We start from the raw sequence: 14,454 nt of genomic DNA on the forward strand, positions 1-14,454 counted from the left end.
AAGTTCCCTTGGTTTGCACCAGGGCTGGTGTTCTTGTAGCTGTTGAGAGTTCATTTGTCTAAAAGCTGCCCCGTTCTAGTCATCCCACAACTTTATTCTAGTTCCTCAGGCTGTTTTAGAAGTAATGTACCTAAATGAAGGGCATGTACTAGTATGGATGAGCTTTCCATACATAACGTTAACAAATAGTCATTATAATCTGTTTTTTATTACATTTTATTATACCTTTTGTTGCCTATTCTAAGTAGCTACTCAATTATAACAAGAAGCTTGTCCTCCTTTATAACGATTTATTCATAACAGATAGCAGCCAGATTAATTGACTTGTTTCATGCTACACGCATACTGCACTCTAAAATGTACTAGCAACACATATGAGTTGAAAAGACAAGCAGTAAAAAAAATCTTGTGATGCAATTTCTAGGTAGTTCTCTCTTCTTGGAAACGAAGTAGTGAGGCAGTGAGCAGGCTTGAGATGGCCTTAGAAGCAAGCACTAACAAGACCAGTTAGTTTCCACAACTCTGGAGAACTGAAACACAATAAGCAGTCAAAGACGCAATCAGTTTTTACCTTCAGCTTTGAAAGCTAAGATAGTGCTAGAGAATGAGAAGTAATTTTGCATAAGGTGACAGTTTTAAAACTTTCATTCTTTTTTTCTTGCTTTGGCAAAAAGTATATATGTATTACTGATTTAACTTTTTTTTTTAAAAAAAAGGTAAGAGAAGATGATAAAGCTCAGTCTGGATCTTCATCTAAGCATTGTCATGGATTGGTGGAGGACGATTGGTCTGAAAGTAGAGATAAAGCATCCCTATTTACTCTGAGCAATCCTGAGGATGATTGTGCTGAAATGGAAGAGTCTTTAGAAAGCATTCCCAGAGACGGTCTGGAGAAAATGGATGTCAGTAAAGAAAATAGTAACATCTCTGTAAAGTCAGACCAAACTACTTTGGAGTATCATGATGCAAAATCACCTAGTGACTTTGAAGATGATGTCATTTTTATAGCTGCTAAACCAGCTAGTTCTTTCACTGAAGAATCCGCTGATTTTCAAGAACCAGAAAAAGAGAACAATGAAATAACCGAAGATAAACTTTTCCAGGTGGAACAAACAGATTCATCAGAACTAGGAAAAGAAGCTGGTGTGTTCCATCTTATAACTTTAAGTTTCTTAATTCATTTTTCAAATGTCTTTGAAAGGTTAAATTACTGATGAGTGCAAGACTTGGTACTGATGAGTGTTGAGAATGTATATTGCTTGTGGCTGGCATTTCTGAGATGCAATAGTGATTTATGGGTGTTAGGGGGACAGAATTTGAAAACTTGATCTTCTCGCTCTATTGTAGGGGTACTTCTCTCTCTCTGTTTTTTTTTAACAGAAAGTTTAGTATATAACTAGACTAGGTAACTATGACTACATGAATTTTTACCACCTCATTATTGTTCAGTTAAATAGTTTCCTTCTGAAAGCAAGTCTTCAAGTATGTCTGCTTTTCATTACAGCTGTGTGTACTTGGTCTACTGGCACAACAGCTAATAGTTTTTTCCGAACCTGTTTCAGTTGGTCTACAGTAATTCAGCGCAGTTCAACCCATTAACATCTGTTCAGGCTGCTTAGGATGTGTTCATGTGAGCAGATCTGCTGGCAGGCTAGAAGGGGTGTAACTCGCCAACTGGCGAGTAGTGATGAAGAATTGAGAATGATAGCATTGAAAAATAACCTTGTAAAGAAACGGTCATTGCTGAACTGTGGTAGAATGCTCGTGTACAGTTTCCGTACTGTGGAAGCATTAGAGAGCAGTCTGCATAGCTCTTGTTTGCCCTGAGCTAGCAAATTATTCCATATGTGCATACTGTCTGCAGATGTAATTGCTGGATCTGGAGGAAGCAGGCAGTAGAAATGAGGAAAAAAAGAGAAAAATGCTGAAACAGAACCTGTCAAGGTAAAAAAAACAGTTGAGTAAGCAAAAACAAGAAGTCATTTAATATTAGAGAAAAGCTCAAGAAATTAGCTTTTAAAAGATGGGAAGTGGAGTCAAGAAATGACTTATTTCAGCATTGCTGAAATGGAATACATTTCCAAAGAGAAATAACAAAACTTAACAGTCTAATTCTAAGAGCAGAAGATGTTTTCTCAAGTGTTTACGTATTAGGTCAGTAACATATCAAGTTTAGTTCATAATTAAAATACCAATGATCTTTTTGTTTTCTTGACAAAATATGCAGTAGATTGTTCTTATTTTACTGGAAAGAATTCAGATATGTGCATTTGAACACTTGGTAGCAGTATCTTGTTATATTGCTATTGCAGATGAAATACATAAAAGGTTCTCTTACAGTCACATGAACGCTTTAGAAGTAATTACTAGGTGAAACAGTGAAGTCATTCGTCTGTCTGTTTTTCCAGCATTTTTGGAAGAAACAACTCCTGAATGTCCTACCCTTCCCAAGGATGGTAAATTGGTGTTTAAAGCTGCTGAGGCTGTTACTTCTTGGACTTCAAGAGAAGAGTAAGCTTATAAAATGCATCTTTGGTGTTATACAACATGTAACTGCTGACTTTCCCGTTTAAAATTATGATGTTGGTATTGGCTCTTCCTCTGTTGCTATGTATGTTCTTACTTCTTTGTCTCTGAACATGAATACTTTGGCATGACTGTAGCTCAAACTGACTAGCTGTCGTCCTTCTCAAATGGTTGCAGACCCCAAAGTATTGTGATTAAATACTTGATTCAACAGGCCATATAAACCTTTTCATGCTTTGAGGATTACGAATAGGTACTGTGAACATACTGTATGAAAACTGAGTAGCTGAAAAATACCTGAGATTCCTGTAACTTTCACAGGTTTCTTTTGGGCTTTGAATTCTTTCTGGTACTATTTTGTAAACTTGAGCATTCAAAAAAAAAAAAAAAGAGCAAAGCAAGAGGCTTTAATTAGCATCTACTTGTTTATGGAAAGAGAAACAGTTTTCTCACCTGGAACTGCTTTTAAAGAGATGAGGAGGGAATGTCAATAATGAAAAGAACCCTTAATTTCATGTGGTAACTTGGACTGGTAAAACTTTTATTAAGTTTCTTCTATACCTTCAATATAGTTGTTGCGTTCTTTCTACAGAAGACAATTATGTAATTATTTAATACATCTCTCTTATTTTGGAACCAGTGTTAGATAGCTGGAAAGACTGTTAAGTACCTCAGTCATTACATAAAATGAATCATAAATTGGATGTAGGTATGTTGGGTAAGGAATTTCTAGTTTTTCTTTATTCTGTTTTGAAACAGTGAGAATATCTTGTTAAATCTTTAAAATGCCTGTTTGGAAGCTTTACAATGAATTTCTTTTTCTTATGTTTTTCTCCTGTTTATGAAGTGAAACAACCCACGAGGAGCCTAAAATGTCCTCTACATCAGAAGAAAAAGACCCACTGACTATAACAAATCCACAGCTTTCTGAATCCCCAGAGGCTGACAGTGAATGTACGTATAGTGTGTTGGAGATGTTACGTGAGCTAAGGTAGCTAAACTCCTGAAACTAAACGTGCAATTTGTTCTACTACTATGTGTGTCTCAGACTAAAATATCATTAGGATTGTTACTGCTAATTTTCATTAACCTGTGTAGATGACACACTCCTCAGAGAAAGATCTTGTAGAATATACATGGTCAGTCTCACTGATCTTGAGAAAACTGGTAGAATATAAAATATTAGAAGGAGACCTTAGAGTTTCTTTTAGTGTTGTACACCATTTGTGATGTGTGTGCTATGGGACCTGCTTCTTGAGTTACTATATTAAAACAATGATGTATTCACAGTATTAAGGCTGTCAGTGACCAGCCGCCAATGTGCCTTTTGGCCACCCTTTCTCCTGTTCTTTTTCTCTGGAGATTTGGCAGCTCATTTCCCCTTCTTTTATTTTTATTGTGGGACTGCTTCCTAGCTTTTGGAGAGACACATGTTTTGGAGTATCCATGTTTTGGATACGTGTGGCCCAGTGGAGAAATTTTTTGATTGTTTGCACTCCCTCTTGTTACTTCCTGTTGCTTAAACCCATATGATTTATTTAATGGTTAAGTTAAAATGACATCAATCTCTTTCAGCTGTGATAAGCCTCCTCGACAGTGAGGATGTGGTCAGTACGCATTCAGAAAGTCACCCTGAAGAAAAGCGTATTGATTTACCTGAAGAGTGTAACCTGGAAAATAAAGTTGAAGAGAATGCTCCTTTTTCACAAGAGGAAATACATGTTTCTAACAGTCTTCCTAAAACTGAAGAAATTAATGTAAGTGAATTATTCTCCCATTTTCTACAAAGCAAAAAACACTTAGTAAATTTTAGGACTTTATTTTATTTTAGGACTTTATTTTTAGTTTTGGGGGGGGTTTTTGTTGTTTTTGTTGTTTTTTTTTTAATAGTTGGAAGGCACGAGAACATCTCATCTTCTTGTCTGGTTAACCCAAGTTAACCTCCCTACGTAAGGGCAGACAGCGTATTTCTCATTTGTGTTTACTGCATATGTAACACAGAAGCAAACCTGTCAAGATTTGGGCTTTGAGAGTTGTAGTAATTAAAAACAAACAACCTACCCCATTCTTTTTTTAAATAAGCATACATTCATTTGATTTATTACAACTTAAATCAGGTGTGTCCAACCTAAACCTGCAGGGCAGATGTGGCCCTGGACAGCTAGTAATGCAGCCCCACAAGGTCGTACACTTTTAACATTACCGTGTGATTTTTAATGGTATTTTTCAAGAGTTGATTGTGCACAGCTCAAGCATGGACAGTGGAATGCTGTGGAGGGGGGAAGGCACAGTGCAGTGCTGACTCTATCTCTCGCACCTGTGGCACACACTCAGTAGAATCAAAACCCACATGTTACACATTACTTGCACTTGTGCTGCTTGGCATGTAGAACGCAGTGACTGCTGATAATATTTCAGCCTACCTTGGAATGTGTGTGAATGTGAAGACGTGTGTTTTGTAAGAAGTTAACAAGTTCATTGTGAGAGACACATTAAGAATAGTCATGCAGTGCTGGAAAATTTTATAATTTAAATGAGTTAAACATGCTTCAGGGTGAGAAGTTGTCTGTGCTATGTTGCAAAACATAACAGCATTTGATATGAAACTTAAATTATCAAGCTCAAGTTATGGCAAATAATTTTATGTATTTTGCTACGTTGGCTAAACAATCCTGTGAACAGGGAAAATATGCAGCCTTGCTTTCTGTTCTGATAAAAGAATTTGAGAATAGGTTTCAAGTTTTCTGAAAATAATGATCAGATTTTTTTGTATGTTTGTGAATCCGTTTTCAGTCAGCATGAAGATGTTACCTGCGAGTTTTCAAATGAAACATACAGGGTCGAAGTCAGACATTCAACTCAATGAAAAATGTGATCGTGTCTCTGTACTAGACTTTTGCAAGAGCTATCTTACCAGAGAAAAAATATCCCTCACTTCACAGTTCTGCCTTATTCATGTCATTGGTTTTTGGCAGTATGTGAATTTGTGAACAACTGTTTTCAAGGATGAAGTACAGGAAGAGTAAAATTAGAACAAAAATCTGACGAGCACCTTGAAAACTCACTAAGAATTGCAGCCGCTTCCATCAAACTAGACAACTGATGCATTAGTTTCACAAAAATAAGGTCAAAGATCCTGTTAGTTTTATGATTTTGTTGCCCTCTTTTTTTATGTTTTAATACAAAATGTTTAAAGAAATATGTTTTGCTACTTATACACATTAACTATATTATATATTTTATATGCTGCCCAAAACAATTCCTCTTCACTCAGTGTGGCCAAGGCAAGCCAAAAGATTGCATTCACATGAGTTAAATGTTTCCTAGTTAACTTAAATGAAATGTAATGTTAATCTGTTTATTTTTAAGGTAATGGGAAATGTTGGGGAGGTCAGTTTTTCAATCCAAGGTACCATTTACAAATGACAAAATGATGTGGGAGCCTAATTTATTTTCAGAATGATTTAGGTGCTTGTTTTTTTCTTACTAGCATAAACAGAATTCACAGTAGTAAGTTAATTTCATTGTTAGGCTATTTCCAGCTACTTCTAAAACATGTATTTTTACAATAAATTTTTTAATATCTAAACTTTGATTAAATATGAATTTTAAAAGATCACTCAAGGACTGAAAATTAGACTAGAGGTGACAGTTGCGTCAGATGTTTCCTGCTGTCCTTAGTTCGACTGGGGCTGAGTTATTTGGATTCGTAGGATGTCTTCTAAGTACCATACTGAATATAGTGACAGTTTCCTTTAGGATTATTCTCAATATTCTATTTGCTCTCAACATAAGAACTTGAGTATCTCATGTGGACCTAGATGGAAATAATTTTACAGGACAGGGAACTACAAAAAATGGGGTGGAGATATTTAGAATATACGTTGTTTCACAATGATTGATTGAATCCCAATGATTCCTTAAAGTGCAGTATCAAGTTTGCGTGCTGTGATATTTAGCCAGTTTGACTGAGGGATGAATTGTTATAAGCACAAGTGTTATGATCTAGATTTTAAAGTTTGGGGGCATAATTGTATTTTACAGTTAGATGCGGAGTCAGCCGCTCTGTGTATATGTAGTCAGTCCAGAAAGTATTGAAGTGTGATGGTTACTGCCAGTTGTGTGTACAACTACTCCACTTGCTTATGAAGGGTGGAAAATTATTAGTCATAAATTATAATATCAGAAACAGAGCATGTGATGGCCTATACTGATATTGTGTTCTCTGTTCCTCAGATATATGAACTTAAGTAGAGAATACATTGTGTTTCTAACTTTCAGTGGTGATCTAAAAGGAAAAACAGCATTTTACTGTCCTTAGTTTCACGTAGCTCAGTTTGAAGCTAGTCTGGTAATAAATAATACTAATTAATAAAATTAATAAATAATAGACTTTTCCTTAACTTTAGGTTCTTGAAGAAGTTGCAGTCAAGGCACAAGCCTCAGAAGAAGTACCTGAAACATCTCTATGTAGTGAACTACATCCATCAGGCAATCTTCAATACAACTATGATACTATAGAGCAACAGTTTGCATATGATTTGCCTGATAATAAAGATGGTGAATGCTATGCAGTTGAAGGAGATGGAGAACTTTTTATATCTCAGAGTAATTTTACTTTAGTGTTGGAGGGAGAGGAAGGTGAAGGGGAGATGGGTGACCTTGCATTAGCAGACGCTTCTAAAGCAGCTGTTACAGCAACAGATGAAAAACCTCTGAACAGTTTAGGAAATACTGAAAATGAAGAACATGTTACAAATTCAGTGTCTACTGTAACTAGTGACCAGGAGTCTCAAAATATTGCAGAGTCACTCCCATATGTGCCTGAACCCATTAAGGTAGCTATTGCTGAGAACTTACTGGACGTAATCAAGGACACAAGAAGTAAAGAATTTACATCTGAAGTTGTAGAACAGTCTATTCATGAAAGCATAGGCAAAAAGGTTACTAGATTTCGGAAGTCAAAAACTCCCTTAACAACTGTGCCAGAAGGAGCAGATGATGAAACGAGCATACATCAAGTAGAGTATGTTGTCACTCCTAGAACACGTGCAAGGAGACAACTGAGTAGAACTCTAATTATTCCATCTGCAGATGATCAGCAAGTATTGAAGACAGACAAACCGATTCTGTTTGGAGTGTCTCCTAGAAGAAGTACCAGGCAAACAAAAGAGGCACCTGTGACTTCTAGTCTTGTGACAGTAGAAAATACTGCAGATGAGCAAATACCTGCAAGCCCTGCTACCCCTAGGAGAAGAGGTAGGAAGCCCAAACAGGCTGGTTTAGAAAAAGTAGAAAGCAGCCAATCTGATGGGCAAACATTGTCTAGCAGTACACAGTCCATAGGTATTACTCCAAGACGATTAAGGAGAGCAAAGGAAGCTACGTCTGAACTCTTGGAAGATGCTAATGAGGAAATGTCTCTTGCTGAAGGTAGCATTATTGCTTCTACTACTTCCAGAAGGACTAGAGGAGGAAAAAGCTCAGCAGGAGATCGAGAAACTGGCCAGAGTAGCACTGATCATAGGATAAAGATGGCAGTCAGTCCCAGTAGAAGTGCAAGAAAATTAAAAAGCAGTAGTTCACCACTTGCTAAAAATACTACTGTGGATCAAGAGCTACCACCTAGTGACCAGCTTCTTTTACCTGGGCCGACTAGAAGAGGCAGAAGAAGAAAAATGAGTTCCTCAGATGTTTCTGAAAATTCTGACCTTGATCTGTCAAAATCATCACTTCCTCAAACAGAGCTGAATCTTCCTGTTACTCCTAGAAGAAGTGCTAGAAAGGGAGCACAGCATCTCTCTGCACACATGGAATCCGTCTCTGCTCAGGAAGGCCTGCCTTCAGGTGGGGAAGTGGAAATCCTTGATACTCCTAGAAGAAGAACAAGGAAAGTTGCACGTGCTAAACCAGAAAAAACAGATACTATTGAAAGAACACCTGAGCAGCCAAATGAACAGTCAACCACACCCAGGACTGCAGTAAGGTCAGGGCGTCGGGGCAGAAAGAGACAATTACCATCAATATTGGAGGAGAACGCAGGGGAAGAAGTCTTCCCAGAAGGACCTGATGGCAGTCCTTTACTGCTTACAGACATAAACACATCAGGATGTGATGAAACATCAAGAACTTTAACAGATCGTGTTAGAAGAAACAGATCCCGTAAAACTAGCATGCATCAGGACCTGCCTGTTGAGGAAAATGAATCCTTTCTTTTCTCTCCTCCTCTCACAAAGCTGACAAAGAAATTCAAAGGTAGGTGTAACATGTTCATGTTACATGTGCAAAATACTGTATATTGCTCAGTTGTAAACAATATTAGACTTACAAATACGGGTTTTAGTACTGTAAGACTTGTAACTGTACAAAAGTAAAAATTTGGAAAGAGGAAAATCATCTTTCTACCTGAACTCTGTGCCTGGCTGGCTAGTTGTGGTGGAAACAAGCGAGTTGAGGCTGACATTTTTTGAGTGAAGTTTAATTTGAATTTCTTGTTATTAGCTTAATTTCTATCAAATAAGAGCACTGGAGGATGTCAGTTAATGCAACTGCCATCCCTCTCCCCCACAGTGGAGAAATAAAGAAGACATACTTCCAAATCATGTTCAGGTTTTCAGTTAGAATGAGCTGCGTCTTGCAGCAAACTAGACAATTGTTTAATTATGTGATTGTTGAAATATGCTTTGCTAGTGAGTTCTTTATCGTAGAATCCTTAGAGTAGGAAGGGACCTTTAAAGGCCATCTAGTCCAACACCCCTGCAGTGAACAGGCATACATACAGCTACATCAGGTTGCTAAGAGCCTGCTCCACCCTGGCCTTGAGTGTCTTCAGGGACAGGGCATCCACCACATCTTTGGGCAACCTGTTCCAGTGCCTCACCACCCTCACTGTGGAAGACTTTTTCCTTATATCCAACCTGAATCTACTCTCTTTAAGTTTGAAACCATTTCCCCTTGACTTATCACCACAGACTCTGCTAAAGAGACTGTCCCCTTCTTTCTTGTAGCTTGTCTTTAGATACCAAAGGGCCACTGTCAGTCACCTTGGAGCCTTTTCTTTTATATTAGACTGCATGACTAAATGTTTCTTTGAAATGTTAGAATCAGAAAATCATAGAATGGTTTGAGTTGGAAGGGACCTTTAAGGTCATCTAGTTCCAACCCCCCTGCTGTAGGCAGGGTCACCTCCCTCTAGACCAGGTTGCTCAAAGCCCTATCCAGCCTGGTCTTGAATGCTTCCAAGGAGGGGGCATCCACAGCCTCACTGGGCAACCAGTTCCAGTGTCTCACCACCCTCACAGTAAATAATTTCTTCCTAATATCTAATCTAAATCTACCCTCTTTCAGTTTACAGCCATTTGCCCTCATTCTGTCACTACAGGCCCTTTTAAATGTTCCTCCCCAGCTTTCCTGTAGGCCCTCCGGCTTGGAAGGCCGCTATGAGGTCTCCTTGAAGCCTTCTCTTCTACAGGCTGAAGAGCCCCTTCTCTCTCAGCCTGTCCTCGTAGAGGTGCTCCAGCCCTCTGATCAACTTTGTGGCCCTCCTTTGGACATGCTCCAGCAGCTCTGTCTTCATGAGGATGCTTTGCTGCCTCTTGAGCATAACAGCTTTGACTGTGTAAAATCATTACTCTCATTTATTCTTGTTTCATGATTCACTGTAAAATAATGGATCCAAAGAGGCAGTTAATAGGGAAAAGTATATTGATTGTGAACGTTTGTAAACTTGATTGGGCCCTTTCTTTGAGGAAGCTATTGTGCTGTTGATTTTCAGCTGTAATTTAACATCCTTGTCCTTCGTAATGTACATGCATGTTAACAATTCATTGTCGTTTTAGCTGGAAAAGCAGACCAACATGTGCAGGATTTAGACCCAGACTTGTCTTCTCAATTTGTCTTTTCACCTCCTCTTTTGAGGTCAAGGAGGAAAGATGTGTCTAGTACTCCCCAAACTGTGGAAGAACCGGTGAGTAAAAACTGTAATTGTGTCACGTTTTTTACATTTGCTCTGTATCTCTTTCAAATTATGCTTCCCAATGCCTTGCCTTTTTCCTTGGAAACACCTAGGATGCTCTGAAAGTAATGCCTCCTATTTATTTCCATGGAAACTACAACAGATACAAACAGAACAGAAACTCTATTTGATAGAGCAAATTCACAGCTATGAACATTGTTTGTCATCATAGTCACCACCATTAGCTATGCATTTCTGCCAGCAATGAATAAAAGCCTGCTTGCCATGCTTGTAAAAATCTGCAACAGCAGAGGTCACCTGCTGTTGTCACTGTTGAAATGCGCCACCCACTGCTTCTCTGTGCTCGCATCCACTGTCTGGTCTCCAGAAACATTCAGGAAGCTTTGATGAATGTCAGTGGGAGACATTTTTTCCGCTTGGAGGAAATCAGTGACACACCTTTGCTTCATACGCACTTCCGTGTCACATGCCATTGTCTCAGACTGTCCCTTTGCTGCCATCTGTCACACAACAGCAAAATGTAAAGGAATGTTGGAGGGAAGGTTTACCCTCTACTGCCATGGCACCAACATTTGCCTCTGACGTCGTGGGCCAGCATTATAAAACATGAAACATTTACTTTTGGAGCAGCCCTTGGGTATCTAAAAAGAGAAATTTAATAAGCTAAACAAGTTTGTTGCTTTATGAAAACTAGCTACAAAAATTGATTTTGAGTCTATGTAAGTTAAGAGCTAATAAGCGTTGCCTTAGCTTTAACAGAGGGCACAGTGACTTTATTTAAACTTAGGTGGTGTGTTACTTGTTAGCTTCTGAATTTTAGGATGATACAATAATTTGAGATGAAAAGTTTATTTTTGCAGAGAGAAACTGTAATGCCTTTATAAATTGTAACTTTATAATGACTTCAGAGAAACCTTTATTTGTATTCTGTAGAAGTGTAAGAATGCATGCATGTTAAAAACATTCTTGGTGCTTTAACGCAGGCGCTTCCAGCTAAAGAAGAGGAGGATATCAAATCCATAGAATCTGTGGGAAAGCAAAAATTGAAGAGAGGAAGACCTGCAAAATCAAAAGTGAAGAAAGCAAGCAGGTACGTAATTCTTTTTTGAACACTTACTTTCATTATGGTAGTGATTCAGCTGCTAGCCACCAAACTTCATCTACCCCATTGGCTGTGTAGTTCTGCCCTCACTTTACGAGCCAGTCCAGCTTGCTGGTCTGATAGGCACATTATTCCCCACTTAATGATTTTGTGTTCTAATGGTAACAGAAGAAGGGAATAGATAGTGGTAAAAAGTTAATCCTGTGGTTACTCAGTGGTGTCCTATTATGTCATCTTATTCCATCTTGGAAAACCACACCTGTAATGTCTTTAGTTCCTCACATAAGGCAGGAAGGGGCCAGGCAGTGAATAAAGAGAAGTCCTTGGTTCTGGACCTGTTTTTTGCTTCCTTCTGGAAACAATTTATTTGAAGACATTTAACCTCTTAAGAGCCTGCAAAATCTCTGAAATCTGTTATGAATAATGACTGAGATTACATGAAGCAGTTTGGTAAGGAATGGAAACAAGAGCAAGCTTTTAAATGTACTGCTGCTTTAATCCTGTCTACAATGTAGTCCACATATTAATTTGTTGGTATTTATTTTGTAATTCCACTTTTCTCTTCTTAATATTGTTGGTTATAAAGTCAATTTGACGCTTTTTGCTTTTGCAGAACCACAAGAAAAGAAGATTCTTGGTCACCTCCACCAGTGGAAATAAAGTTCATTTCTCCTTTTGGAAGTCCAGTGGATGAAATGAAAAGCAAACAGAAAGAAACCACAGATGCGACAGAGAAAACTGTACGAAAGAACAAAAAAAGACTGTCTAATTTTCCAAAGCCAGTTGTGCGCCGGAAGATGCTGTAACTGTTTTTTAAGTTTGTAATGTACACCACTGTTTGTAAAGTCATCAAAATTGTGTGGATTAGTAAAAAGAAAAATAATCATCTAATTTGGAAGAGATAATTTATATAAATTATTGTAAAATTTCATAAACAAATGGTCTTCAATAAGTAACTCCATATGGAGTATGATTTCCTCAGTCAATGCAGTTTTCTATTTTATATTAAGACTTCATACATTTATATAATATGTAAATACAACCTATTTTAGGAATGTTAAATAAAAATGTATACTTCACAATATGCTTACTGTCTGATAGCTTTTTGAGGGAATAGTGGGTTAAATAGCCTGTATTGTTCAGAAATTTTAATGTTGGTTTACAAGAGTTGGTGATGCTCAAAAGTGAGGCCAAAAGTTTTAAAAAGTTTGTTTAGAACTACTGTACCAAGTAAACATTTAAAACATACTAGTTTACATTTTTATAGATGATGTTTGACCTTCTTGAACAAATGATTGGGTTCCCAAATACAAAATGTTAATTCCTCATGTTCATGGTTAAGTTGTACTGTATTGAAGTCAAAATGTAAACAACTGTATTTTAAGCTGTGCAATATTTTTTTGTATTTGTCTTAAAGTCTGGGAAAGCTGCTCTTTCGTTTATAAAACCAGATCACATCTCAGATGTTTTGCTATTTTTTACAATTTGTTGTCAGCAAAAAAACTATATAGAAGAGTTGATGCTTACAATAGCGTATCAAATTTAGAGGGATATTGCCCACACAATTTTGGCACAAATTTCAAAATATTTTCATAAGACTAATACAAAAGCAACTATACTTGAAATAGTTACTGTCTAAACATTTTGCAGTATTTGAAGCCTGCATACCACAGCACTGAAGGTACAAAAATGTACAGAAATCACAAACCGTATTTTTGAATAATGATCTCATTATCAACCTTGGGCTACAGAGTAAATGTCCCTATGAGGTTTCAGTTTGTAAGAATAGATGAAAAAGACTATTCTTTTAAAAGTAGACATGGAAGTACTATTTTGATGTGCGGTCTTTTAGACAATGGATTATTTTTATGTATGTTAATTTATATATGGATGCAACTTTGAAGACTACAGAATGGTGGAACCTGACATTAAACTTTTTGATTAGTAAAAACTACTACAGTTACTTTAAGAAATAATTTATTGGTTAACTAACACCTTGTACATAATGAATGAATGTATTAATAATAGACTAAGCTTGTAAAAGAAATTTCTTTTGGGGCCATGACTTTTCTGTCTCAGAACAGGACATTCTAGAGAAGTAGCCGCATGCACTTTAATATTTTTTTTCTTGGAAGTATTCATGACTGAATGCCACTTAAAAAATGCCAAATGTTGACAGTGTGAAAGTGGCAGTTCGAGTGAGACCTTTCAGTCAGGTTAGTAATTATTTATTCTGGATTTTTTTTTAATTTGAATTACAAAATACATATGATTAAAGAGGATGAGGAGGGAAGTTCTAGCAATATTTTTTAAATGCACATTGTACAATTGTACATTGAGTAGCTCAAAATGGGTAAAAGATCAAATTTTAATATTGTGGGGCGAAAAAGACAGTATTAAAATTTGATCTTTGATTTGAACACTTGCTCTGCATAGTGCACAAAACTATAATGTACGTGGATTCCTGATCAAACAGAATTGACCGACACGTTAGTGAAGATTTAGTAGCATTTTAAGATACTTCTTTACACTTAGAGAATATTTTTGTATGAAGATACAAGGAATGAGGACACACTAGCTAATTTTAGTAATAATTTGTATTAATTTTTAGCCTCTTTCATTTTATAAGCTCAGCTGAATTTTCCTCACTTGGCAGAAAAAAAGAAAGCAATAGTAATACAAGGAATTTGGCATGAGATTTAATAACTTCTTAAAGGCTTCTTATGATCCAGTGATTTTTATTTTAAAAGAGTTTTAATCCTATTAAATGTTAAAATGTTTTTCTCCATTTTTATTCAGTTACATTCAATGTACATTTCTTGGAAGCTTAAACTCCCAGATTGCCCAGGGA

General features: G+C 37.0%; 1 protein-coding gene across 4 annotated transcripts in view; it reads left to right on the forward strand.

Annotated features, from left to right (window-relative positions):
- AHCTF1 (AT-hook containing transcription factor 1) overlaps positions 1 to 13,557 on the forward strand; it is a 54,161-nt gene extending 40,604 nt beyond the window's left edge. For all 4 annotated transcript variants that reach the window (XM_021392115.1, XM_021392114.1, XM_021392116.1 and 1 more), the window contains exons 29-36: positions 717 to 1,143; positions 2,409 to 2,511; positions 3,374 to 3,480; positions 4,102 to 4,283; positions 6,936 to 8,781; positions 10,365 to 10,492; positions 11,485 to 11,591; positions 12,217 to 13,557. In XM_021392115.1, the coding sequence (XP_021247790.1) occupies positions 717 to 1,143; positions 2,409 to 2,511; positions 3,374 to 3,480; positions 4,102 to 4,283; positions 6,936 to 8,781; positions 10,365 to 10,492; positions 11,485 to 11,591; positions 12,217 to 12,409 (3,093 nt within the window). In that variant the 3' untranslated portion in view covers positions 12,410 to 13,557. The remainder of the gene's footprint in view (positions 1 to 716; positions 1,144 to 2,408; positions 2,512 to 3,373; positions 3,481 to 4,101; positions 4,284 to 6,935; positions 8,782 to 10,364; positions 10,493 to 11,484; positions 11,592 to 12,216) is intronic.

This window comes from Numida meleagris, chromosome 3 (assembly GCF_002078875.1).
Source record: "Numida meleagris isolate 19003 breed g44 Domestic line chromosome 3, NumMel1.0, whole genome shotgun sequence".
In the NCBI taxonomy this organism is placed as follows: Eukaryota; Metazoa; Chordata; class Aves; order Galliformes; family Numididae; genus Numida; species Numida meleagris.